At 49.7% G+C, this 27954-nt stretch overlaps 1 protein-coding gene across 1 annotated transcript; it reads right to left on the bottom strand.

The window, feature by feature from the left end:
• On the bottom strand, positions 1 to 27932 carry QRFPR (pyroglutamylated RFamide peptide receptor). The gene is made up of 6 exons (XM_080673890.1): positions 27408 to 27932; positions 10888 to 11046; positions 8470 to 8531; positions 3187 to 3422; positions 1419 to 1516; positions 1 to 705 (listed from the first exon to the last, which is right to left on the bottom strand). The coding sequence occupies exons 1-6, from the start codon at positions 27745 to 27747 to the stop codon at positions 398 to 400; spliced, it is 1203 nt and encodes a 400-aa protein (XP_080530016.1). The 5' UTR covers positions 27748 to 27932; the 3' UTR covers positions 1 to 397.
• Between the last annotated feature and the right edge of the window lie 22 nt (positions 27933 to 27954).

Raw genomic sequence — 27954 nt, 5'->3', positions numbered from 1 at the left:
ACAGTGCTCAACTCCTACACGTTTATTTTCTCATCCAATTTCAACAATACAGAAAAGCCAAGTGACATTGACTGGAGGGGAAACTACTAGCCACGTGTGTACGAGACTTTTTAAATCCACACATATGATCCACAGGACGGGTCACTAATTTCTCAAAACTGCGTGTTCATGTTTAATGTCAGATTTTTATGGGGAAATGACTTGAAGTTACTCCTTTTCATCATTCTACCAGTGAGTGAAGTCTCTGACCTTTGCTCAAAGTAATTTCCCTTCTGCTGGAGATGTGACATTAACTAGGACGACGCTGTTGCCATGCGCGCGGCGGCCTGATGCAGCTGCTCTGGCTCCGGGCGTGAGGGGGCCGTCAGTGGGGCCACCTTGTCTCCTCGGGCAGGTCTCACAGCTTGACCTCAATGTGGCCGTGGCTGAACGCCTCGCCCTTGGTCTCCTCCACAGCATCCTCCCCGCGGCCCAGCGCAGCTCGCTTCTGCTTCATGGCCGTCCCCGAGGGCCCACGCCTCCGCGCGGGGGACAGGGTTTCTCTCACAACGCAGCAGCACGTGGCGGAGAGGAAGTTTTTTCTGAAGTTCTCGTTCATAAAGGCGTAAACAATGGGGTTGCAGATTGTGTTGGCGAAGCCCAGGATTTGCACGATGGCAAAAATCATCTTGATTGTGACCTCATCGTACTGCTCTTCAAAACTGCCTGAAATAGAGGCATGCCTGAGAATACACCCTTGTCTTAACGACTGAACATCAAACCTCTGCATCTTATCCGTCTTTGCCCAACACACTCGGACGAAGGCTAAAGATGTGGAAATTGCTCCAGGCAACTTTGGAGGGAGTGGGGGTGTCTGCAGAACACAGCCCTGTGAGGGGCCTTCATTCTCAGAGCAGCGAGGCTGAGAGCAGAGCCGGGCTCAGCATACGTGGGGGCTCATGCATCTCAACCGACTGCAAGCTGCAGTTAACTCGGGAGCTGTGGTTGCTCCTCAAATGTTCCCTGGGTTCCAGAAACACTGTCACCCGAGGGCCACGCCACATCGGAGGCCAGCGGGGAGACTTCGGCTGGGCGGGACTGCACAGGGTACTGAGTTCACCGGGCTCAGAGCAGGGCTCTCACTGGGGGACAGAGGCTGCCTCTCTCCTGACACTTGTGTGACTCGGGGGCGCAGAAGGCACAGCATGGAGGGAGGGTGTCAGGAGCTTTCCTGCATCGTCTGTAATTATTAAAGACGTGGTCACGATCAGACAGAACTCTCTGCCATGGAATGGTCTAGTCGTCTTGCAAACACGAAAGAAACCTATTCAACAGTTGGTACTTGATGGCCCCCGGGTATAACAACACATTTCACAGATGCGTTGTGCATTCTGGCAGGAGACGAAGCAGGGCTCCGTCAGGGCAGGACCAGCACTCACCGTATTCCATCAGCATGTGCGCGACGTGGAAAGGAGCCCAGCATGCGGCAAAGAGGGCCACCACAGTCACCATCATGGCCACAGCCCGTTTCTTCTTCCTGGGCCCACAGGGACACAGTGTCGGTTAACCTCTCCCTGGCAAGTGTGTCAGATCGATAGCAAAGCTATTAAATCAAGCCTGAGCCCAGACTTTAACCCTCATTCCACCAACATTAACGAAGTTAACGCTCAGTTCAATGTGGACTGTTCACCACCTTTCCCATCGCTATCACCCTCACTCCCACATCCCTCACATGATAAACACCCTGGGACGTGTGCTCAGTAAGGGGCTGATGTCTCAGTCTTCCCAGCAAGCCTTTGACAGATGCAGAAACTGGGGCCCCGAGAAGGACAAGTAGCCCGAAAGGTCAGATTGGCTAGGAAGGAATTTAAACAAACAATGGCTCCTTTGATTTAAATTTAGAGTGTCTAACTTCCGTGCCTAAGCTCTTATTCTGTTACATTGAAGACCACTAGCCCCTGTGATAGGAAAATATCAATATTTATGAAATATGAGCATCCCTGGGGATATAATTAAAATGTAAACCTTTATTATATCTCTAAATAACACTATTAACCAGGATTTCAAACTAGTTTTCACCATTACTCTGTAAAGGAGATAAGCATGTGCAAGCCATCGACACATTTGCATGGTGCTTTAAATTTATAAAAGTTCATAGTCCTTATTTCTTATTTCAACGTGGTAGCCCTTTCTTCCCAGTAGGGAGGAGAGCTGAGTCGCGGGAAGTTCCAAGATGCTAAGCATCTCCTGCACTGAGGGAGGACATCTTCCTACAAACTGGGCACCAGGGGGCGCTGCACATGTGAAGAAATGCCAAAGTCTCATCAAACCACTGGACTTACCAGGTTTTGTTTGTTTTTGTTTTTAATGGCCATTCGGTGTCAATTGTAAAATTAACCATAAGTTGCATTTTAAATTTTCTGCTAATGAATGCAATCAAAAAGCAATGCCCTTTGGTAAAAATAAAATATATCAATAATTAAAGAAAGTAGCACATTCTGGTTTCCCAAGGATTTTGCTAAGCATTGTCTCACGTTTTAGCATCGTGCCTGGGTGGGAGGCAGGAGGGACGGACTCCGTGCTCCCTGGGACCCGTGAGGAAGGAGGGGCAGGAGGAAGGAGACTTCCAGGCATCTCAGAGCTGTGAGTGGCAGGGAGGGGAGTCCACAGCTCTCCCACCTCGTCCTGCTGACAAATCAATGGAACAGACACTGTCTAAACCCCAAGGAAGCTTCTATCTGTGAAGGTGGATGTGGGGGATGGTGAGCTTGCTCTTTCCTCCTGCCACACATGGAATCTCAAAAGTGTACAGAGAGCTCATGCCCTACACGTGAAGGACAAATGACACTAACAAACGCACCCCAGAATTCTGAGGTCCCTGATAACTGTCCCATCCAGCACAACTAATTAAAAATATCTGAGCCCAGCTGACATGGCTCAGTGGTTGAAATGTCCACCTATGAACCAGGAGGTCACGGTTCGATTCCTGGTTAGGGCACATGACCGGGTTGCGGGCTCGATCCCAGTGGGGGCCATGCAGGAGGCAGCCAGCCAATGATTCTCTTGCATCATTGATTTTGCTCTCACTCCCTCTCTCTCTCCCTCCCTCCCTCCCTCCCCTCTCCCTCTCCCTCTCCCTCCACCTTCCTCTCTGAAATAAATAAATATGTATATTTGAAACTGAGGAGAATCTTTTATTAAAGCGACCTGGCAATTTTTGACATCTCGTTTCCATGGATGGTTCGAAGCACCGAGCTGTCCCCCACTCTCTTGTGGATCCAGAGTTCGTAGCCTATCTTACTGTACAGGCTGAGCATCACCAGCAGCGGCAGGAGGAAGAGGATGACGAGGATGAAGGTGGTGTAGACCCTCTGGTGCACGGGGCTGCTCCACTCCTCCAAGCAGCAGACGTGTTGCTTTTCGTAGAGGAAGTCGTACTTAACCTTTGGAGTGAGAATGGCTGGGTGAGGAGAGCCAGCAGCCGCGGGCCTGGGGATGCAGACCCTCCTGTGGTTACCAAGGGAACATGCTTCAAATGACATACAATTTTGATTGTTCTTTTGTTCTGAACTGTGGGGTTTTTTCCCACATCGCTGCTTAAATTCTTCGGAGTTTTAGTACTTTCTTTTCTATTTTAAATGGGATTGAGGTCCAAAGCCTGCCCCTATCTCTCTCTACTTTTCCACTCTGGTCATAAGTTTTCAATGGGGTACAAGAGCACTTCAATGACCGACGTATGAATGAAAATAACGTTTTCTGCCGTGTGCCAGCTAGTTCCAATGTCACCCCAATAAACTTAATAAAACAAGAGATTCTGAGGTGAATGAGAAAGTGGGATCCAAACTATTGCTGATCTAAAAATATTCAGACTCAGGTATAAGCCTTTGAGGGGTGTATTCTATAGAAAGTCAATGTCTGTTTATTAATACCATTTCTGACAGACTCATCTCATCAGTTCAAATGTATTACTAATAACAATATTAAGAAAAAGAGCAATGCAAATAAGAGACAAAGTAAACATTTAGCATATATTCAAAAGTCATTTCTCTAGATAATAGGAATAAACGTTAGCAAATTTATCAAAGCGACTGTCATTTTACCCACTCTGGCACTTTCCAGATGAAAGATACTTAGGTCTTAGACATTCTTCTGCCTCCATCCCCAGCAAATTTTATCCCCTCTTCAATGCCAATTGAAGGGGGAGGGGGCTTTTTTGTATACTCACCAAACATAAACTTCACGCTCTGATCTAAGCGTTATTTACAGACACAACTAACTGGGAATGAAAACACTCCATGAAGAGTAAGTTCAAGATCCAGACTCCCTGGGAACAGGACATCAAAATTAAATCCACCTGACTCCTTGCAGATGGCGCCAGCAGGGCCAACCACGGGGACTGCTCGCTCGCTGGCATGTCCTAACACAGCACGGGTGTGCGCTGGTGGAACGGCCGGTTGCTATAACATGCACTGACCACCAGGGGGCCGACACTCAACACAGGAGCTGCCCCTGGTGGTCAGTGCACTCTTACAGGGGGAGCACCACTCCGAGAAGCCAGGCTCACGGCTGGCGAATACAGTGGCGGTGACGGGAGCCTCTCCCACCTCCATAACAGTAGGACATCCCCTGAGGGCTCCTGGCCTGGGAGAAGGCGCAGGCACGAATTTCGAGCACCGGGCCACTGGTTGTTCTATATGTCAGCCCTGAGAGGGAGCCTGAAAGAAGAAAGCAAAGGGGTTGGCGGTACTTTAGGTCACCAGGTGCAGGGCCAGCCTCGGTCAGGCTCGCACACACTGGCTCTGATGGAATGTAGGAGCGAGAGGGAGGCCGTGGGATGCATATAAATACGTTTATTTGCTTTGAAGAACGAACTCATGTTTTCCTGACAGAAAGCAAATCTGATTTGGCTGCTCTACCCCACAGCAAGGACTGGCTTTGTCACTTAGATTATGTGTATTTTCTACAAACTAAATTAGTCCTATAGATTTAAAATATATTTGGAGCATGTGCTAAAATAATTGTATTTATTTTTGTTAATCCTCACCCAAGAACATTTTTCCATTGATTTTTAGGGAGAGTGGAAGAGAGAAGGGAAGACAGAGAGAAACACTGATGTGAGAGAAAGACATTGATTGTTAAGTCTCCTGCACACACCCCGACCAGGAGCCTGCAACCAAGTACATGCCCTTGACCAGAATCGAACCCGGGACCCTTTGGTCTGCAGGTGAACACTCTATTCATTGAGCTTAACTGGCTAGGACTAAAATAATTGTATTTTAAAAACAGACAAATCTCCTAGAGTTCTGTGGGCAGGAAATGGACCCCGCGGTGGAAATGGGTTGGGCCATTTCTGAACGGCCCCTCTGTGCGCGGGTTTCCTGCCAGAGAAAAGGCCTCGGGAGAGGGAGTGGGTCACAGAGAGTGCAGGAGCCCACGCTTCTGGAGCAGCCGCGGCCCGGGAGCAGCAGCTGGAACCACAGCGGTTTTCTCTTTGAGACATCCATGAAGTCAGGACTCAGTCACAGGCAACAGTCATACTCGGGGGACACCTGCCCTCCTGTAGAGGGACAGGCGAGGAGGCAGAGAAGAAGGGGATGGTCATGCCCCCTCCAGAGGGCCGGGTGCTAGGCCCACAGCAGCTCACACAGGGGAGGGAGACGTTGCAGACTCACTGAAGATTCAGGCTGACGGGGTCGTGACACTGGGCTGGACATTTTAGCGACAAATGAGCACTGTCCTGGCAGTGACGTGACCAGAAGAACTGTCCTGTCTGAATGACCGGAGGAGCGCCAGGCCCACGCCAGGCTTCCTGGTGGCGTCCTACCAGGTAGCAGGGAAGGGAAGGAGCCTGCCTCCTGCCCTCACGGTGGAGTCTGGCTCACTCAGCATCCACTTACATCAAGAATCAAGCCGCATGTTCCCGGACAGAGACGTGCAGAAAAGCAAACCTGGACCATTCTCTTACATCATCTACAAAATAAACTCCCAATGGGCTACAGGTTGCATGTACGGCCTAAGGCCTGAACGCATAAAGCTCCGAGAAGAAAACACAGCAAGTATCTATCTGACATCCGTCTGAGTGATATCTTTTTGAACACATCCCCTCAAGCAAGAGAACCACCATAAAAATAATCAAATGGAACTGCATCAGACGAAAAGCTTTTGCTCAGTGAAGGAAGCTGCCAACAAAATGAAAAGACCACCAACGGACTGGGAGCGCTTATTCACAAATGATATGTCCAATAAGAGGTTGGTATACAAAATAGAGAATAAACTCATACAACTCAATCACAAAAACATAACAATCTGATCAAAAAAGTGGGCAGAGGACATGAACAGGCATTTCTCCAAAGAGGACATACAGGTGGCCAGCAGGCCTAGGAAAAGAGGCCCAACAGCACTAATCAGCAGGGAAAGGCAAGTCAAACCCACAATGAGATGCCACCTCACACCTGGCAGAGGGGCTACTATCAGAAAGGCCACAAACACACGTGCTGGTGAAAATGCGGAGCAAAGGGAGCCCTCGTGCTCAGCTGGTGGGAGTGCCGACTGGTGCAGCCACCGTGGGAAGCAGGATGGCGATTCCTCAAGGTACTAAAAACAGAATTACCATATGACCGAGCAATTGCACTTCTGGTATTTACTCAAAAAACAAACAAACAAAACGAGAACTGATTTATATGCAGCCCTACGTTCACTGCAGCATTATCTACAGTAGCCAAGGTATGGAAGCAACATAGGTGTCCACCGATAGATGAATGGATAAAGAAGATGAGGTAGCCTGGCCAGAGTGGCTCAGTGGTTAAGCGTCGACCTATGAGGCAGGAGGTCATGGTTTAATTCCCAGTCAGGGCACATGCCCGGGTTGCAGGCTCCATCCCTAGCAGGGGGCATGCAGGAGGCAACCGATCAATGATTCTCTCTCATCATTGAGGTTTCTATCTCTCTCTCCCTCTCCCTTCCTCTCTGAAATCAATAAAAATATATTTTTTTTAAAAAGAAGATGAGGTATATGTGTTCAATGGAATACTACTCAGCCATAAAAAAGAATGAAATCTTGCCATTTGTGATAACATGGATGGATATAGAGGATATTATGCTAAGGGAAATTATACTAGGCAAAGACAAATACCATGTGATTTCACATATATGTGGAATCTAAAAACAAAACAAAACATAACCAGACTCATAGAAACAGAAACCACAAGGTGGTTACCAGAAGGGCAGGGAGTTCGGGTGAGAAGGGGAAGGGGAACATTGTCAACAATATTGTGGTAAGTGCACGGATGAAGATGACCACTAGAGCCAGGGGGTGATCACATTATAGGATCTAAAAATGTCAAGTCACTATATTGTACACCTGAAACTAATATAACCAATATAAGATTGTATACAAACTATATATTTTAAAATAAAATTTAAAAAATAAAAACAAATAAATAACGCCAGGTTTTAAGTGGACCCTTGTCTGAGGCACATGTGACACCCCTGCTGGTGGACATCACATGCTGTGTTGATTTCAAAAGCACAAAAGGATGCACAGTTTAAACATTGTCTCAGGGAGTCCTGTGCAACCCTCACCTGGGTTTGAAGACCACTGTCTGTGCTGGACATGCCCCCCAATGGACGGGGCCACTGGAAACCAGCAGGGCCCCGCCCTCACTGTGACTCCCCAGGTAAGGCGGGGGCCCAGCTGACCAAGTGGGGGGCAGAGAGAGGCTGGATAAGACAATCCCCTCACGTTTCCAATTCAAACTGCAATTTGTCATTGAATAGGAGACAGGTAAGAAAGGACTTAGGACAGAGAATCAACTAATAAGTAGATAATCGGTCACAATTTTTTTATGTGACTTCAAAACACAGTAGGTCCTCAGGGTTACGTCGGAGATCCATTCCTACCCCGTGACATAACGCGATTTTCGCCGTAAGTTGGAACCTACCTCCATAAGCACCTACGTCACTCACATGGAGCACATACACAGCAGTAATAAAGTGAAACAGTAAAAAAATTCAAAAGAAAGATAACAATTCCTGACCTTTACTTGTGGCAAATAAATAATAAAAAACATACAGCACATATGTACATACGTTGAAATGATGGAACTTTTTTTTTATAAATAAATGGGAGATGGCGATATAACCACGAAACGACGTTCGTGGAGTTTGACGTAACCCGAGGACTGCCTGTAAAAGTATTTGGAGTGACCCCTGGATGCTCACGACCTGACTGGCCATGCAGAACCCTCGGAGAGCCACGTCCAGCTGCAGGAAAATGCAGACGCTAACCCTGGCAAGTCTTACCCACAGAAGGTCATGGAAGAGCGAGGGGAAATCTTAAAACATGTTATTTGAGTCCAGTTGGAAAACCTCCAGTGAAATCATGGAGATCATGCAGATTCGCTGAAACCTCATGCAAGAAGGAAAATGATTATAATCAAGAGGGCGGGGACATTCTCATAGTATAAATATCAGCCCCAGCCCCGAACCCACCTCGAGTCGCTGCACGTGCCACATGGGGGCTCCGACGATGACCGCCACCAACCAGACCACACCTGTAACAGGGGTACAGTCATCAGAATACGACTCAGCCGAGCAAAACACGTCATGCTCAGCCCTCTAACCATACAGACTCCCAATGCCCCGTGCACCCGTCACCTCCCCAGGAGCCATGCAATGGTCTCCTCACGTGTTCTCACCTCCACCCTCTCACCCCCCTCAAAGTGCTGCTGGAAGAGTCTCCCTAGAACACATTTCCAATGTTTGAAAGTCTGTAACAGTGTTCCATTGCCTCCGAGATAAGACCCGACTCCCTGACATGGTCCACAAGGGCCTTTGTAATCTCACCCAGCTCTCCTTCCCTCCTACATGTCAGTCCATGTTCTTCACACTGAGCCCCCTCCTGGGGCTACAGAGCTGGTTTCCGTCCCTGCACCCAAAGGCACTGTGTGCCCCACGCCTCCATGCTGGCCTCCCGATTGGCACCTGCTCCCACGCTCTCTGTGCACTCCTCCAGGCCTTGACTCTGAGCCACCTTCTCTAACAACGCTTCCCTTTCCAGATAGAAATGGGCCACTTGGATTTTCCCATCAAAGTAGGTGCTTGTTGAATGGATGAAAAACTTAACCATGACACAGATCACCCTGTACAATTTCTTCTTAAAGTGGAAAGTCCACTTACCTTCACCATCCTAAGATGGGCACTATTTTCTTATTTACATAACAAACACAACAGCAGAAACCAGCAGGCTGCTGGGAGACTTGCTTTAATGACGTGTCCTTAGCAAGGAGCAAGAGAATCTTCAGAGCCTGGGATGAGGCCGGAACCAAGAGCCCTGACATCAACTTTAAGGAAAACTTCCCGCTCCCACTCTTCCGTTCTTTCCATATCGAGCAGCACAGTAGGGACACCGTGGATTGTCTTGGGTTCAAGGAACCAAGGAACTAAGACTCACTTAAGCCACACTGGGGTTTTTTATAAAGATACACACCACCTGGCACACTGCCCAGAGAGACTGTATGATTCAAGACAGTCCCCTCCCTCCCTCCCTCTCTCTCTCTCTCTACCTTCCCTCCCTCCCTCTCTTTCATCCCTCATTTCTCTATCATCTGTCTGACTGTCTGTCTATCTATCTATCTATCTATCTATCTATCTATCTATCTCTGCACATGGCCAGGTACATCTATTCTACCCGACTCCTCACTGTATTATGTTACCTTGTGTCCAGTCATTTCTCCAGCCATCAGTAGTATTTGGGCGGAGCTGAGTCTAATTAGCTTAGCTCAGTGCCAATCCCGATTGCAGGGTGGGCTCAGGGGCAGACACTTGAGGCCAGTGAACACTATGGAGGGGGTCTGTGAGCTCTGAGCAGGAAAGTCTCCCATCTGCCACTGGGGCAGGGGCACATAGTCAGGAGGAGGTGGGAGAGGGTCCTGGGCTCTCTGAGCAGGACCCGCCTGGACTGCCTGTTATCAACTTTGCTTTCAGATGGCGAGCCCCGCTCTGTGCCTCTTTCCCTTTAATAACTCCTCCCACCAAGGGCTTCGCTCCCGGCCCTCCTTCCACACCACCCGCTGTCTCTAGATGTCCTGATGGAGGACGGTTGTCAATTATTAAAAGCCAAGAGGTCTCTGAATTGCTTGTAGGAAGGACACGGCATACATTTGGGCTGAACTAAAACTAGCAATTTTGTCCCGCCTGGTTTGTCTCCTTGAAATGAGTGGCTTCCCAGGGCCCGCGGACGGCGCTCTCGGGCGGGCACGAGAAAGGCTGGCTCCCCTCTCCCCGTGCAGTGCTAATGGCTCCCTGGACAGTCACTTTAGCTGCTCTGGGCGAGCGGAGCTTATTTCGCCCTAATGCACGCCCACGCTGCGAGGGGCATGAGGGTTATAAGTGGCTGGATGGTCATTATGGGGCAGAGTCCTCCCGGTGACATTTCTCTCCAGGGCTGCTCAGCAGCCTGGCAGACACAAGAAGTGGCTGGGTCTCTGTCGGTCGTCAGCAGCATCCAGCACCCAGTGTTCCCGCGGGCCCAGCCTTCTGGGCTGCACCCCTGTTCTCCGCTTTTCTAAACACACACTTTTCCTGCCCCCTGTGAAAATCCACCTGCACTAACAGGGCATCGTAGCCACTTCTTGGGTGGGGAAGTCATAAGGACTGTTCCTGCAGCTCTGCCACCCAAGGGCTGGCTTAGGTCATGCCAGTTGGCTAGGAAGGTTGAGCCCTAAACTCAAGGGGCACATCTGGAATGAGAGGCATGGTGCTGGGGTGGATCCAGAGGGGAGGGAGAGGGGCCAGAAGGGAGGAGGAGGGGTGGGCCCTGGAGGAGAGGGGGAGGGGGGAGGCGGAGAGGACTGAAGCCAATCACCTTCCCTTTGCACCCCTGCTGAGGCGCCCACCCTCACCCCTCACCCAGCGTGGTGAAGGCCCTGCGGTGGGTGTAGCGGCACTTCACTCGGAGCGGGTGCACCAGGCCGTGGTGGCGCTCCACAGCGATGCAGGTCAGGGTGAGGATCTCGGTTACCACGGCCGTGCACTGGACGAATGGCACCATCTTGCAGACGAAGGCACCTGCGGAAGGGAGACAAGGGACACATCAGAGGGAGAAACGCTGGGTGTGTATCGCGATCCATTGGTGCTGAGCCTCTGTTTCAAAGGCTCCGTCTACAGCAGCCGTGGGCAAACTATGGCCCGCAGGCCAGATCCGGCCCATTCGGCTGTTCTATCTGGTCCGCGGAGCCGAAAGAGTGGAGGGTTCTCTTGCTCTCCCCTCCGCTCCTTTACTTTGAATTTATATTAGTTCACACAAACACTCCATCCATGCTTTTGTTCCGGCCCTCCGGTCCAGTTTAAGAACCCATTGTGGCCCTCGAGTCAAAAAGTTTGCCCATCCCTGGTCTACAGCCATGCCGTGAGGGTACAGGCGGGCAGGCTCGATCCCTGAGGGGCTTCTGAGCTCCCAGGCTGTGTGATCAGGACAGAGCAGTGACAGGGCCTTTGGAAAGGGGCAGCAGAAGGTGGTGTGGCCCTCCCTACAGGAGAGCAGGCGGGGGCGGGGGGTGGGGGCCGGCCTCCTGCATCCCACACTACTGAGGCGCCTTGGGTCCTTCCCTCCGGTGCCCTGTCAGTCACCACACAGGACCATTCTCCTCAAAGACGCCCACATCCCTATTTCTCTTCTCCTCTGACCTCCTGCCCGAGACTCCCCTGGTCACCCAATTCCTCCCTCCACTGCTTTCCCTTTCTCTGTCACAGAACCAAGGTCTTAAGCCCGTGGCCCCTGGCTAGCCTTGGTCTACAGACATGGCTGCTGCGATATTGTTTTAAATCTGTGAATCCACTGCCACATTGTGTGTGTCTGATGTCTTCGCTGTCTGCGTGTGTGAGCCCAGTCTGCCATCTGCGTGGTGGATGTGCCTCACTCGTTGCCACCATATGCATTGCTCTGCACCGTCACCCTGGGCATCAGCTCGGGGACAGAGATCACTGGCAGATGCCTGAGAAGTCCTGTGGGCCACCCTGACCCCAAGCTGAAGCCCAGCCCCCCCTTTTCTCAACCGCGCTGCCACGCTCTGCGGGGCAGGCTCACCCATCCATCCCTTCCTTCATGGAACGACCTCCCCAGTCCCACCCTCAAGTCCTGCACTGGAGTCTTTGCTCAGATGTCACCTTCTCGGTCAGGCCAACCCACCTGTCCCCTCCCTCCTCTCAGTCCCAGTCTTATTCCACTCTCCTCCCTCGCTCTGTTGCCTGCCGGCTCACTGTCTCATGCACTGACGGATTGTTTTATTGTTTACTGACCGTCCCCATACCTAGGTAAACACACCAAGCGCAAGGCTGCTGCCCATTTCCGGCTGTGGTGCGCCCAGGCACGCACAGTACACACGGGCGGCTCAACAACACCCGAGCGCGAGCGCAGGAGGCTCTTAGCCACGCAGGGGCCTCCGTTCCACCTGGGAGAGGCTCGCCTGGAAACGCTGCTTCCCGGTGATTCCGCCACTTCTACTGTAGCTCTCAGGGAGTTTCAGACACACCAGCCACCGTTTCCGTAAGTCAGCTCTGCATCTGTCTGAAGGGAGCTCTCATGTCCCCGCGGAGTCTTCCCAGCGGCCCCAGTTGTTCCTCAAATGGTCCAGGGGATCCCCGTGCTCAGGGAGCGCTGGCTAACGCAGAAACCATACGACTGCCCTGTCTTCCTGGGTCTAAACACCCTCTTCAGTGACTGTAGCTGAAATTTTCACACCTTTTGTGCTAGAGTTTTCAAATGGTTGCTTTACATTGAACTTGAAGTCAAACTTGAAATGAACGAGGTCCACTTAATAGACAGTTTCTGTGACTCTAAGATTCCTGTGACCCAGGGTAAATGTAGTTAAGTGTTGCTCCAGATACTGCCCTTCCCGCCCTTCTTGGAAGCTCCAAAGGGCGACCCAAGAGCCAGTCACAGCCCCAACCTTGGTTCCAGTTCCCCAGATCCTAACCCTGCTCAGAGTCAAGGCTTCTCTTGCCCGGCATGATTGTTTAGATGCAAAGTGCAGGAATTTCCTTTCAATACTAACATATTTTGTGGTTTGAGCACTGATCCTGCTGTGAATAATGTAGCTTACTTCAAATCCTGTTTTGTAAGTAATCCTTGTATAAATGAACATGTGAATACATTCTACTGTCATCTTACCCTTTTTATGAATCCAGACAGCATCTATCCTTTCTTTGAAATTTTGATCAGAATTTCTTCTATTCTTTCAACCAAATAGTGTTGTTATTTTCTTAAGTTGGACAGTCCAAGGTTAAATGAGCATCAGAAGAAACTTTCCATGAAATGGACATGGAACCATCATCAACACAGTTTAGGCATAACTATCCAAACAAATAAGAATTACTGTCATAAGGACACATATGTAATACCTTAATCAATAGAGGAAAAAAAAGAAATGTTCTTCAAATCTCAAAAAAAAAATTACTGTCGCAGTGGTATCTCCTTGTAGTGCTATCCATCTTGTCCATCATAATCACATAGGACATTGGACTTCCTGGTATTACCTGATTCATCCGATCTCTGCGGTTGGTGCTCTAAAGCTCAATGTCACCCTTTGTGAAAAAGGACGGATAATATCCACCTGTCCCGTGAGTACAATGCGAGCACTTCACACAATGAGATAAGCACCCGGTACCGGATATGTGTTTTCATAAATGGCAGCTTTTTGTCATCATCAGGCAGCCAGATGGAAAGCATTGAGCTCAATGCGGTCCAGCGGAGGTTGGCAGGTTGTTTGTGGCTCACCTGTCCAGGACAGGACATCTCGTTCCGTAGCCTTATTTCCCAGTGAAGATGCCGCAGCGCAGAGGAGAAGTGCCTTGCTTAGGGCCGCACAGCTGTGTGTGACAGCATGGAGCTGGGCCCAGGTCACGGCGCCCTGTCTCAGTGACCCCGCTCTGTGGCAGCTCTCACCCACATGCTCACAAGTCACCTGTTCAACAGTCCGCGGGACAGGTTTGCACCAAGCCCTGGTTCTACTATCTGTCATCTTACCCTTTTTATGAATCCAGACAGCATTTGCCCAACACGCTACTGCTGACGTTTCTCCAAGCAACTTGCTAAGCAGTCGTCAACACTGTTCCTTGATCACATCTCTAAGTGTCGTCCATGTCCTGCATGCAATTTACGCTGAAGATCTGAATTCTTTTAAAAAGTAGGTAGATGCTCTTTGCTCCCTATTCATTTATCTTAATCTTTAGTCCCTCTCGAACCAGCTCTGCTTTGCCCTTTTTAATTCGGAAATCATTTTTCAAGGTCTGGTGGCCTGGAGCGAAGGAGGCACTGAGGACTTTGGTTTTGTCTCTGCCCTTTACAAAATGTCAACCACTGACCCTCCCTTCATCTTTAGCTCCTGTTTCTGGTGGCTCTTCAGTGTGACTCCCCAGTGTGACTCAAGAATGTGTCCTGTTTTGCAAGAATGTGTCCTTTGTGACATTTCTTCACATAAATGGCAACTTATGGGAAGCCCTAGCCAAGTGGCTCAATTGGTTGAGTGTAGTCCTGTACACCAAGAGGCTGTGGGTTCAATTCCTGGTCAGGACACATGTCTGGGTTTTGGGTTCAATCCCAGGTCAGGGGTCAGGGAGTGTATGGGAGGCAACCCCTTGATGTTTCTCTCTCTCTCTCTCTCTCTCTCTCTCTCTCTCTCTCTCTCTCTCCCTTCCTCCCTCCCTCCCTCCTCCTTCCTCTCTCTCTCTCTCTAAAAATCAAGAAGAACATATCCTCAGGTGAGGCTTAAATAATAATAATAATAATAATAATAATAGTAATAATAAACTGGGATAATCCTAGAATTCCTAGTGTAGGGCACTGTTTTCTTGGGATGCTCTTCCCTTTTTTCCATCTGGGACCATCAGGTTTTAAATCAGAGTGTTTCTCGGAGCCTGCCCAGAATGGCTATTTCTTATATTTTCATTGTCCATCTACCTGCATTTCTTAATCCAATACAATTTCCTCTGGTGCATGAACTCTGCTCCCTGTGGGCAGGTGAGGTAGGAGCCCCTGCTGGGGAGACAGGCAGATATAGGTCCTTCCAGTGTTGAAAGAGCCAGTGAAGATGAAGAGGGTTGAAGGAATGCAGTCTGGAGCCCATCAGGTCATGAGTGACAACAGACCACAGCTTAGAGACTGCTGCCGACCTCTGAGCACCCTTTGCCCCTGCTTGTCCCTCCAGCTTCACACAGATCCTGTGTGCCTCCAACATCCTTCTAGTACATTTCCTTCTCAACTATTCTCAGAACGAAGTAAATTTACTTGACATCCTTTTTGTTTGTTACTTTTTCTCTGGAAGGTATGTTGCCTAAAATGCAGAATATGCTGGTCATTGCTCCTTCTGTGTGCACTGTCAATGCTAAAACAGCTCAGTCCAAATTTGACTGTTTCAGTTTGCCTCCATTGTTGCTTCCATTTCTACTTGAAAACTGCAATAATTTCCCTTTGCCTACTGGATTAGAAGCAAATGATTTGGTTTAATATTTATCGCTTTCCTGCCTTAACTTGCTTATGCAGTTTTAGTTCCAGAAGGTGAAGTCGTTTTGGGGCATGAATGGTGACCTATACCCAACCCCACCTTCACCTCCCATCACACACAGTGCAGGCCTCAATAATTCAAATAGGAATAAGACCTCATTATTTCTAAAAATGGGGCTTGGAAATAGAAAGCAATTGGGCCAGTATTTGTTTTCACCCCAGTGTAACAGTGACTCTCAAAAGGATCCAAGTGAAAAGGTCAGAATGAAACGAACAGAGTACTCATGTAGGAAAGATGAAAATCATTCTTAGATTAATTTAGAAAACGGTATAAGGAGCTATAAGTGCGTGAAAGCATCTAATGACGATATCCACTCTGAAGAATTTGTTCCAGGGATGATTAAAAGAAAACAATGTGGGTTGCTTTTGTTCTTCTTTTCTAGTTTTTTAAGATGCAATGTTAGGTTCTTGGGATTTGAGGAAATAATAAAAGTTAGAGCAGAACAGAATGAAATAGAGAACAAAAAGACTATATAAAAGTTAATACAACAGAGAGCTGGTTCTTTGAAAAGATTAATAAAATTAACAAACCCCTGGTTAGACTCACTAAGAAAAAAAGAGAAAAGACCTAGATAAACAAAATCAGAAATGAAATAGAAGTCACCAAGACATCACAGATATACAAAGGATCATACTAGAGTATTATGAAATACTACCTACCACCAAATTCAATAACTGGAAGAAATGGATAAGTTCCTAGAAATATATAACCTTCCTAGACAGAATCATGAAGAAATGGAAAATCTAAACAGACTGATAAACACTGAGGAAATTGAAACAAACATCAAAATCCTCCCCCCAAAATAAAAGTCCAGGACCAGATGCTTCACTAATGAATTCTACCAAACATTCAAAGAATATTTGAAACCTACCCTTCTCAAACTCTTCCAAAATATTGCAGAAGAGGTGATACTTCCTAACACATTTAATGAGGCCAAAATAACCCTGACACCAGAACCTGGCAGGGATAACACTAGAGAATGACAGACCAATATCTCTGATAAATATGAATGCAGAAATCCTAAACAAAATACTAGCCAATCGAATACAACAATACATTAAAAAAATAAAACACTACGACCAACTGGGGTTTATTCTAGGGGCACAAGAATGGTTCAACATATGCAAATCAATGTACTACACCACATTAATAAAACAAGGATAAGAACATATGATCTCATCAATAGAGGAGAAAAGGCATTTGATAAAATACAACATCCATTTATGGTTAAAACACTCAATACAATGTGTATAGAAGGAAAGTACATCAACATCATAAAGGCCATATATGACAAGCCCTCACCTCAGTCAATATCACACTCAACGGTGAAAAACTGAGAGCTTTTCCTCTAAAATCAGGAGCAAAATAAGGATGTCCACTCTCATCACTTTTATTCAACATGTTCTGGAAGTCTTAGCCAGAGCAATTAGACAAGGGAAAGAAATAAAAGGCAGCAAAATCGGGAAGGAAGAAGTAAAAGTGTCACTCTGCACATGACATGATCCTGTATATAGAAAACCCTAAAGACTCCACCAAAAAACTATTAGAAACAATAAACAAATACAGTAAAGTTGCAAGATACAAAATCAATGAACAAAAATCCACTGCCTTCCTTTATACTAACACTAAAGCTTCAGAAAAAGAAATGAGAAAAAAACAATTCCTTTTGCAATAGCAATAAAAATAATAAAATACTTAGGAATAAACTTAACAAAGGAGGTGAAGGACCTATCTATATTCTGAAAACTACAAAGCATTATTAAAAGAGATTGAAAAAGACACAACAAAATGGAAAGATATTCCATGTTCATGGATTCAAAGAATCAACATAGTTAAAAGGACCATATTGCCCAAAGCAATACACAGATTTAATGCAATCCCCATCAAAATCCCAATGTCATTCTTTGAAATAATAGAACAAAAGTCATCAGATTTTTATGTAACTACAAAAGACCCTGAATAGCCTAAGCAATCCTGAGAAAAGAGAATTAAGCCAGAGGTATCATACTACCTCACTTCAAATTATACTACAGAGCTATGATAATTAAAACAGCATGGTATTGGCAGAAAAACAGACACACAGACCAATGGAACAGAAATGAGCTCAGAAATAAAACCACATGTATATGGGCAAATCTTTCTTGACAAAAGAGCCAGAAACACACAATGGAGAAAAGAAAGCCTCTTCAATAAATGGTGTTGAGGAAATTGGAAAGCCACGTGCAAAAGGATGAAACTAGATTACAGTTTGTCCCCATGTACAAAATTAATTCAAAATGGATCAAAGACGACCTAAATATAAGATCTGAAACTATAAATTACATAGAAGAAAACATAGGTACTAAACTTATAGACCTTGGTCATAGAGAACATTTTATGAATTTGACCCCAAAGGCAAGAGAAGTAAAGGCAAAAATAAGTGAATCAAACTAAAAACCTTCTGCACAGCAGAAGAAACCGACAACAAAACAAAAGGCAACCAACCTAAATGGGAGAGGGTATTTGCAGACAGCAGCTCTGACAAGGGGTTAATATCCAAAATACATAAAGAACTCACACACTCAAACCAAACAAACACACAATCCAATTAAAAAATGGGGAAAGAACCTGAACAAACACCCCGCCCCAGGAGACATACAAACAGCCAACAGATATAGGAAAAGATGTTCAACCTCACTGGCAATTAGGGAAATGCAAATCAAAACTACAATGAGATACCACCGCACACCTGTTGGAGTGGCCATCATCAACAAGACAAGCAATGACAAGTGTTGGAGAGGGTGTGGAGGAAAAGGAACCCTCATTCACTGTTGGTGGGAATGTAGACTGGTGCAACCACCATGGAAAACAGTATGATGGTTCCTCATAACATTAAGAATAGAATTAGCATATGATCCAGCAATCTCTCTTCTGGGTCAAAAATTTCAAAAACATTTTTTCACAGAGATATAGTATATGCACCCCGTTCGTTGCAGCATTATTTTTTTAAGATATATTGTTATTGATTTCAGAGAGGAAGGGAGAGGGAGAGAGAAATAGAAACATCAATGATGAGAGAGAATCATTGATCGGCTGCCTCCTACACACACCCCCCACCCTCAGGATCAAGCCTGCAACTGGGCACACGCCCTTGACTGGAATCGAACCCGGGACCGTTCAGTCCCCAGGCCGACGCTGTATCCACTGAGCCAAACCATCTAGAGCTATTGCAGCATTATTAATGGTGGCCAAGACATGGAGATAACCCAGTGTCCTTTGATAGAGGACTAGCTAAAGAAGATGTGGTACATACGTGTTACTTAGCCATAAGAAAAGATGTGGTACATATGTGTTACTCAGCCAAATGAAATACTGCCATTTGTGACACCATGAGTGGACCTTGAGAACAGTATGCTAAGTGAAATAACTCAGTCAGCAAAAGCTAAGAACCATATGACTTCACTCATATGTGGGATATAACACGGAAACTCATAGACACAGACAACAGTAGGGTGGTTACCAGAGGGAAGGGGGGCGTGGAGGGGATAGTATAGGAGCTGAGACATATGGTGACGGAAAATCGTTTGTCTTTGGGTGGTGGGCACACAATGAAATATACAGATCATGTATCAGAGAAATGTGCACTTGGAACCATATGATCCTATTAACCAATGTCAGCCCAATAAATTAAAAAAACATGAACGGACATTTACAGTTTTTTAAAGGGAAGGCTACTGATACAACCATTATTTGAAACTGGTTTACCCAGACCCAGAGGCCACGTGGGTAACGCCCTGCACTTCAGATCAGCCAGAGATGTGGCAGTGAAGACACCCAAAGAGCAGACTGAAGTGCTAGCTTGCTGATGACAGGTAAGAGAAGAAAGAACTTGGCGGGCCCAGGCTAAGACTCAGGAAGTGTAGAACCAAAACATGAACATAACACCACGTGCACTGAAGAAGCGGTGTCTGCTAGCGCATTGCACAGTGTGGAGAGAGAGGCAGCGCGTGCTCCATGGCTCTCCCTACACGCAATGACTTCAGGGACACGTTTCATTTCTGCAAACCCAGTGGTATCTGTGTAGGGCGGAAGAGTCTCATGTTCATGTGGTATCACCCCCAAACACAAGCCAGCTGCTGCTGGTGGCCGCGGAGCAGCTCTCTGCACAGCGCAGGAGGAAAGCCGCTGTGTGGATCCAGAGAGCACAGTGTATACAAAACCCGCACGCCATGCTTGACCAGGGGTGGGCGAGCCCCATCTCGCAGAAGGGAGAAGGGAGCCCGTGGTGGAGCTTGGGCCTTGCCTGCTCCTGCCCCACCTGCCGGGCTCCAGGCGCCGCTGGTGAAACCTTGTTGTGGGCTGTGCTAACTTAGAACCGTTCTCGCCTGGCTGGCGTGGCTCAGTGGTTCAGCGTTGACCTATGAACCAGGAGATCACGGTTTGATTCCTGGTCAGGACACATGCCCAGGTTTGAGGGCTCAATCCCCAGTGTGGGGTGTGCAGGAGGCAGCTGATCAGTGATTCTCTTTCATCATTGATGTTTCTCTCTCTCTCCCTCTCCCTTCCTCTCTGAAATCAATAAAAAATATATTTTAAACAAAGAACCGTTCTTCTCATCTTTCTCCATGTGTCCCCTTTCTCCAGATTTTCATCAATTTTAACTTCCCTGCACATCCCTCTTGCACGAGGCCAGCAAGGTCGGGGGCTTTAGTAAAGTGTAGCTGCTCCCACACAGCGGCTGCTCCGAGCTCCACGTGGGATCCCTCCGGGCAGCCTGCTTCTGCAGGTCCCAGCATTGGTCTCCAACTGCCCTTTTAAAAACGGTAACAGCTGTACACCACTTTGAGTGCTTTATATCCATTTTTCCTCTCGGCCTTCCTCACAGCCCAGGCCTGTCAGCATTTACAGATCATCAGTGGTTCTCAACCTTGGCTGCAAGTTAGAATATTTTCTTCATTTTTGTTTTTATTTTTATTGAATTCAGAGAGGAAGGGAATGGTAGAGAGAGACTGAAACATCAACGATGACAGAGAATCATCGATCGGCTGCCTCCTGCTCGCCCCACACTGGGGATTGAGCCAGCAACCCGGGCACGTGCCGACTCGGAATGGAACCGTGACCTCCTGGTTCCTAGGTCAAGGCCCAGCCACTGAAGTTCTACTGGGAACTTCTGAAAATCCGATGGCGGGTACCACAATCAGCCCGGGTAACTGGACTCCAAGGGCAGGAACAGGCGCTGTTTGTGAGCTCCCGGGTGATGCCCAGCATTGCCAAGCCTGAGACCCCCTGCTCTAGGAGGAAGTCTCACACCAGCTGCTGAGAACGCTGAGTCCCACACTTTCTTTCCCAAGCAGCTGCCTTCACCTGCAGCAAATGCCTGTGGGTGTGCGGTTCCCAGTGATGCTGCAGTTACTCGGGGTGTTTGGAAGTCCTTTCCCGGAATTGCTTTCAGTCAGTTTCCCAGCCACCGTCAGACAGTCCTTCTCACTGCACCGCAGGCCTGCAGGGAGAGCCATAGCGCCGTGTGCTGGGGGCCATCCTGTCCTGGCTGGGTTGCATCACCACAGGGTGAAGGTGGCTCCTGTCTCGCTGGGGCTGCACCCACCGCAGGAGGAAGGCTGGGCTGACACTCTCCCTGGCCCCAGGCACTCCCGCCTCACCTTCCTGATGCTGAGCACCACAGAGGAGACTGGGTTAGAGCTGACTTCCCAGCTCCTGGGAGTCTTCAGAAGGAACCCTCCCAGGCCTTAAGCTCCCATAACCTCAGTCACCACAAGTCCCCCTTCTCCTAGCCCAGCCGTGGGCAAACTATGGCCCGCGGGCTGGATCCGGCCCATTCGGCTGTTCTATCCGGCCCGCGGAGCCGAAAGAGCAGAGGGTTCTCTTGCTCTCCCCTCTGCTCCTTTACTTTGAATTTATATTAGTTCACACAAACACTCCATCCATGCTTTTGTTCCAGCCCTCCGGTCCAGTTTAAGAACCTATTGTGGCCCTTGAGTCAAAAAGTTTGCCCATCCCTGTCCTAGCCCCTCCCTAGGCCCTAGACAGCCAGGACCTGAACATCCCCCAACCTGACCCAAGGCCCCCACTTCCCAACACTCCCCACTGCGCTCTCCCCACTGCGCTCTCCCCACTGCGCTCTCCCCACTGTGCCTCCCCACTGTGCGCTCCCCACTGTGCCTCCCCATTGCGCGCTCCCCACTGCACGCTCCCCACTGCGCGCTCTCCACTGCGCTCTCCCCACTGTGCATCCCCACTGCGCGCTCCCCACTGTGCCTCCCCACTGCGCGCTCCCCACTGTGCCTCCCCACTGCGCTCTCCCCACTGCGCGCTCCCCACTGCGCACTCCCCACTGCGCGTCCGGAGGCCTGATGTCAGCAGATGCTCACACTTCCTCCATTCTTTCTTAGGACCCCCTCCCCTCCTGCTCTGAGTGAGGCCTGGCTCATCCACAGGTCACCCTCCTCAGCACCCACACCCCACAAGTCATCTTCCTCCTCACCCATGCCCCATAGGACACCCTCCTCCTCACCCATGTCCCACAGGTCACCCTCCTCAGCACCCACACCCCACAGGACACCCTCCTCAGCACCCACGCCCCACAGGTCACCCTCCTCAGCACCCACACCCCACAGGACACCCTCCTCCTCACCCATGTCCCACAGGTCACCCTCCTCAGCACCCACACCCCACAGGACACCCTCCTCAGCACCCACACCCCACAGGACACCCTCCTCCTCACCCATGTCCCACAGGTCACCCTCCTCAGCACCCACACCCCACAGGACACCCTCCTCCTCACCCATGTCCCACAGGTCACCCTCCTCAGCACCCACACCCCACAGGACACCCTCCTCCTCACCCATGTCCCACAGGTCACCCTCCTCAGCACCCACACCCCACAGGACACCCTCCTCAGCACCCACACCCCACAGGACACCCTCCTCCTCACCCATGTCCCACAGGTCACCCTCCTCAGCACCCACACCCCACAGGACACCCTCCTCCTCACCCATGTCCCACAGGTCACCCTCCTCAGCACCCACACCCCACAGGACACCCTCCTCAGCACCCACACCCCACAGGACACCCTCCTCCTCACCCATGTCCCACAGGTCACCCTCCTCAGCACCCACGCCCCACAGGACACCCTCCTCAGCACCCACGCCCCACACAGCAGAGCCAGGAAATACTGAATAGGAGCATGGCTCTCAGGACTATTCATTAGTGCAGCCCTGGGCAGAGGTGAGGGAACGCGGGATGCTGGTAAGACCCCGCGTGTAAGTGTCTGTCTTCACATCAGGGGAGAGCTGTGGCTTAGACGACGATTGGACACTGATTTCAGAATCACCCGCAAAGAAGCATGAGTCCCCAGGGCAGCGTCTGTGCAGCAATGAACAAGCAAAGCAAAGAGACTGGAAGAGGGAGTGAGAACCTGCCCAGGCAGAACACTGTGGACAGGGACAAAGGAAACAAAACAAGAAGGAAAAGAGGCATTTGTGGACTCCTCCAGAAGAGAGCCAAGTGTCTGGATTTACCTGGAAAATGCCACTGAATATACTGGATAAAACAGAACATTGTTTTTCTTAATTACCTAGAAGAAAAGTGGCAGGTGCGGTCCGTGGATTTGGAAGAGTTTTAGATGTTGTGACGAAACGGCTAAAAGGAGAAGGGAGTCGGAGACCACATGAGGAGGACCGGCTGCAGGTCCGACAGTAAATGCCACGGCCACGGGCACCACGGCAAGTCCACAGCTGGAACCTGACCACATAGGGGAGCAAGCAGACGGGAGTCAGAACTTCCAGGGTCCCACTCCTCAGTGCTATGGCAACACAACCCATTCGCACATTGGTGGTAACAGGAAAGCCATAAGCAAGCCCATTTACTCTTCTTGGAGGAAGGAGCCCCCATGCCTGCTCACTCTGTGTTGAGAGGTTTCAGGGAGTGGGAGTGGCGGCTGGTGGATGGGACCTGGCTGATGCTGGGATGCTAATGCAGGTGCATAGGGGATTGACAGGCAGCTTGCCTCATGCTGGGCTGGCTGAGGGCAGAGCATCCCTGGAACACCTTCTGGTGAGTGTCACTCAATAAAACACCAACTGTTTTAGATCCCCTTGTCTCCCTCACAGGAAGTCGATGTCTGCTCAGTGGTGTGCTGGACACCAACCATGTGGGGTTGTTTTAAAGGCCTCACTCATGGCCATCGATTCCCAATCTCCCACCGTGACCTGCAGCAGCAGCACGAGGGCTTTAACTGAGGACCTGGGCAGAGACGCGGGGGCGGGCTCAGGGCGAGCTGGCTCCTGGCTCAGAGGGACCGAGTCTGGGCTATCGACTGGCCTGGAGCCACACAGGCTGGGGTTTTTTTTAATCCTCAGAGGATATGTTTTTATTGTTTTTGGAGACAGAGGAAGGGAGAAGGAGAGGGAGGTGGGGAGAGAGAGAGAGAGAAACATCTATGTGAGAGAGAAACATCAGTTGGCTGCCTCCCGTATGCACCTTGACCAGGGATCAAACCCGAAACGTAGGTATGTGCCCTGATGAAATTGACCCTGTGACCTTTCGGTGTACCCGACTGGGGCTCAGAAATCAATTTCATAGGCTTTCAGGAGTATCTCTGTGCAGCCAGGCCTGAGAGCCATGGGCCTCACCAGGGGATCTTGTCAAAATGTGGCTCTACCCAGAGGTGCTGTTGGTCCCTAGCCAGGGACATGAGTGACAAAAACAGACAAACACCCAGTCGGTCATCCCCACCCTGCCAAGGTCAGAGCGTCTGGAGAGGCTTTGCAGACTAGTCCCACCTGGAAGTCTGTGAATTATTTGGGGCCAAACCCACAGAAAGGTTCTCTTTCCCCCAAGTGCATTTTACTTTTTAAATGTGAAGTAAACACCAACATCATCAAAATCTGTAATAATAAAATAACAGCAATAAAAGAAGATCTGACAATACTGGGCAAACCCCCCACCTGTGCCCTCCCCAGCAGCAATCCTGCCCCAGGGGGAGGAGGAGAGAGCAGGGCATCAAGTCTTCCTTCCTCCGCTGTCACCTCCTGGTGGCCACTGTGCTGAAGTTCCACCTCCCCTGACTCATCTGAGGGGAAGTCATAGTTTATGAGGGTTATATACCAGGTACCTTTCAATATGCCCCCCATTGGCACTGCCACCAGTCCCACATCTAAGCAATATTCTTGAAAAGCCTTCCACGCCATTCTTGGAGTGCTTTGCCTTCTTTCCTTCAAATTTCCCTTGTTCTAGAACACACTCCCTCCTCCTTCCTCTGGAAACGCCAGAGCTGTTCTCCAGGCCCAGCCTTGGCGAGGCCTTCCTGCCCCCACTGCGGCCGGGCCACTCCTGTCCCATCCTAGTTCTGTTCATTTCGGGTTACTTCCTGTTCTCGGAGGCCCACAGAGGCACAGGTGAGCTCTATTCATTTCTGAATAAATGGATGCTTTGCCAGTAAGGCGATCCTCAGTAGCTTCAAGAAAAAAATAAATGCCGAGCTCATTTTCAATTCTTGGACTTCATTCTCCTGACCTTTCTCTTGTTAATTGACCTCAGGAGTTCTATAATATTATCCCATCCTGCCCAGTCAAACGCCATGCCCCTCAGCTCACTCTCCCCAGCAACTCTCTCTTCTCCCTGAGTGTGCATCTCTGTGTTGCTTACTCAGGTTATAAGAATATTTATTCTACAAATCTGGCCCCAGACAAACACAGGCCACATCCAACCAACACTCTTTAACAGAATTACTGCTTTACATCTTCATGCAATGGTTAGTGTTTTTCAAAGTACTTTTACTAGCACACATTATCCTCACACTAACCCTGTAAAATAAATAAGCAACGTATTACCCTTTTTCAGCATTTAGAAGCTAAAGGAAATGCCCTCCATGATGTCGGAAGCGAAGAAACAGGAAGTGTGAAAGAAGCCCGTGCGGGCCCACCCGAATCCTAAGGTGGGAAGAGGCAGGTGCTCCTTCCTGGCATCGCTCTCCACCCAGGCTTGGCTCTGAGGTCTGCCTCATCCTGCTTCCCAGTGTCCAGAATCCCTCACATTTCATTGAGACACCTGAGGTCCAGACGCGTAGAATCAGCATATCTCAGAGCCACAGGAGGAATCCAGTCTTTTGATCCTCAGTAGAAGGTCCGCTTTGCTAGATGATGCTGTCCTTTAAACATGGAGCTACCATCTCCCAGCAATACATTTGCTTCCTAAGTCTGTCTTCACAAACTGAGAAACAAAAGCGCCTGTGCCTCCTTCTAAGAATAATAAATTATATAAGATGATCAAAAGATTCCACATAAACTTTATGGAGGTGGTTGCACTGGGCACCTTTAAGATACTCCACCGAGTGCCTGAGGAAGTCTCTGACCCGTGAGTCCACTTCCCGCTCCCGGCACTGCATTCCACTTCCCAGTCACTGCTCCGGACTGGAGTGTTGTACGCATGTGGGGAAACATTTACACTGCAGATGAGACGGGAATGAGTGGGGAGGAAAGCAATGCCAGGGAGAGAAACTGAAGACCTCAAATTGGTGATTGTGGGATGCAAGGAATATCCTGCAGGAGATTAAAAGGAATTAGCAAGGGGCTGGACATGGCAGGGGCTGAGGGCATAAGGTCAACTTCTTTCACAGTCTCCCCGTCTCCACCACTTTGTGAGGATTGTGGATTGAGGATCTGAGTACACCCACCCAGGGAAATGCCTCCTTCCCAGGCACACCCAGGTACCTGAGGATGCTTGTGGGTGACAAGGACACACTCTCTAGCTGTCTCTGGAAGGACTGGATTGTTCTGGAAGTGCAGTGTCTACTTTCTCAACCTCCACACACTGCCCTGGACTCAGGGACCCCCAGGGCCCCGCTGTTTCCGCTCCCCACTAAGGAGGGGGAGGAACTGTCTCTCTGTCAGGTTCTGTGTTCCTCCCCCCGCCTGGCCCTGATAATCCTTTTATAAATGACGGGTCCATGCGCCCTTTTCTGTAAATGTATTACATTAGTTTCTGTAAAGGTTTAAGTCCACATGTGTGCTTGGGCTGCAGGTAACTGTCTGGAAGCCACACAGGCACCTTGGGGAGTGAGCCAGGGTTGGGGAGGTGGGGATGTTGGGGCTTTTAGTACTTGAAACATGTTTAGAAAAAAAAAACCTTGGTAATTATCTTTTATTAAAAATTAGGGGGGGGGGAAACCTTGGTAATTATCCTTTATTAAAAACCAGAGACCTGGTGCACAGATTTGTGCACCAGTGGGGTCCCTCGGCCTGGCCTGCGAGATCGGGCCAACACTGGCTCTCCAACATCCCCTGAGGGGTCCCGGATTGTGAGATGGCGCAGGCCAGGCTGAGGGACCCCACCGGTGCACAATCCGGGCCGGGGAGGGACTGTGGAAGGGCTCCAGGGTGTGTCCAGCCCATCTCACTCAGTCCCGATAGGCCAGACTCCAGCAGCAAGCTAACCTATGGGTCAGAGCATCTCCCGTGGTGGTCAGTGCACATCATAGCAACTGGTCCAATGGTGGAAGGGTGGGACACAGCATATTAGGCTTTTATTATATAGGATTAGAAAAAACTTGGTAATTATCAAAAGAAGCTGAACTGGCTGGAGAGTGGGATGCACCCCATCTCCCTACCTGGGATCTCTTTCCCAAGTCGGCCCCTGACCCTGTCTCTAAGTGACGAGAGAAAAAAATTAAATTCGGGACAGATCACAAGAGGCAAAAAACTTCTGCAAGTGAGCACAAGTGAGGAAGTTCTAAGGCCGGGCTCGGCTAGAGAGACAGTCAGGAGGTCAGAGGAGCAGACTGTGTGTGGGAGGGTGAGAGGGTGAGAAGGTGAGGGGGTGAGAGGGTAAGGGAGGTCCCCTTGAAGGCCGGGGACCGGGCGGCGGACTTACCCCCCAGCCAGGTGTCGGAGACGTTCTGGAGCGTCGTGACCGGGATGCAGAAGAAGGCGATGAGCAGGTCGCTGAGTGCCAGGGAGCAGATGAAGATGTTGGTGACGGTGCGCATGGCCTTGCTGCGGGCCACCACGTAGACCACCAGCGCGTTGCCGAAGAGCGCCAGCGCGAAGATGAGCACGCCAGCCAGCACGAAGGCCAGCTGTGCGCGCTCCGGCAGCTCTGGGACTGACACCAGCGGCCGCAGCCCGTACAGCGCGATGAACTGCTGGCGGGTCAGGTTGTGGTCCCGCAGCAGCCGGGAGAACCGCTCGGGGGTGATGTTGAGTGACTGCATCGCGCTGGCCCAGCCCGGTGCCGGTGCCGGGATAGCCTGGCTCCACGGGGCGCCGGCAGGGGCCGAGAGGGCAACCCCGCAAGACTCGCGCACCGACAGGCGTTCTCAAGTGCGGCTCCGTCCTTCTCTTGAGCGCTCCGCCCTGCGCGCTCCAATCCGCACTCCTGGCGGGGAGGTGAGGCTGCGCCTGGCTGCGCGCTGTCGCCG

This window comes from Plecotus auritus, assembly GCF_963455305.1.
Source record: "Plecotus auritus genome assembly, chromosome: 6".
NCBI classification, from domain to species: Eukaryota; Metazoa; Chordata; class Mammalia; order Chiroptera; family Vespertilionidae; genus Plecotus; species Plecotus auritus.
Note: the sequence above shows the minus strand (reverse complement) of the source record. Positions and strands in the feature narration are given on the sequence as shown.

Coding starts and splice junctions, on each gene's coding strand:
- QRFPR (XM_080673890.1), bottom strand. CDS start 27,747: ATGCAGTCACTCAACATCACCCCCGAGCGGTTCTCCCGGCTGCTGCGG. Junction 3,423..8,469: donor GGCACGTGCAGCGACTCGAG/GTGGGTTCGGGG, acceptor CTCACTCCAAAG/GTTAAGTACGACTTCCTCTA. Junction 706..1,418: donor GCACATGCTGATGGAATACG/GTGAGTGCTGGT, acceptor CCTCTATTTCAG/GCAGTTTTGAAGAGCAGTAC.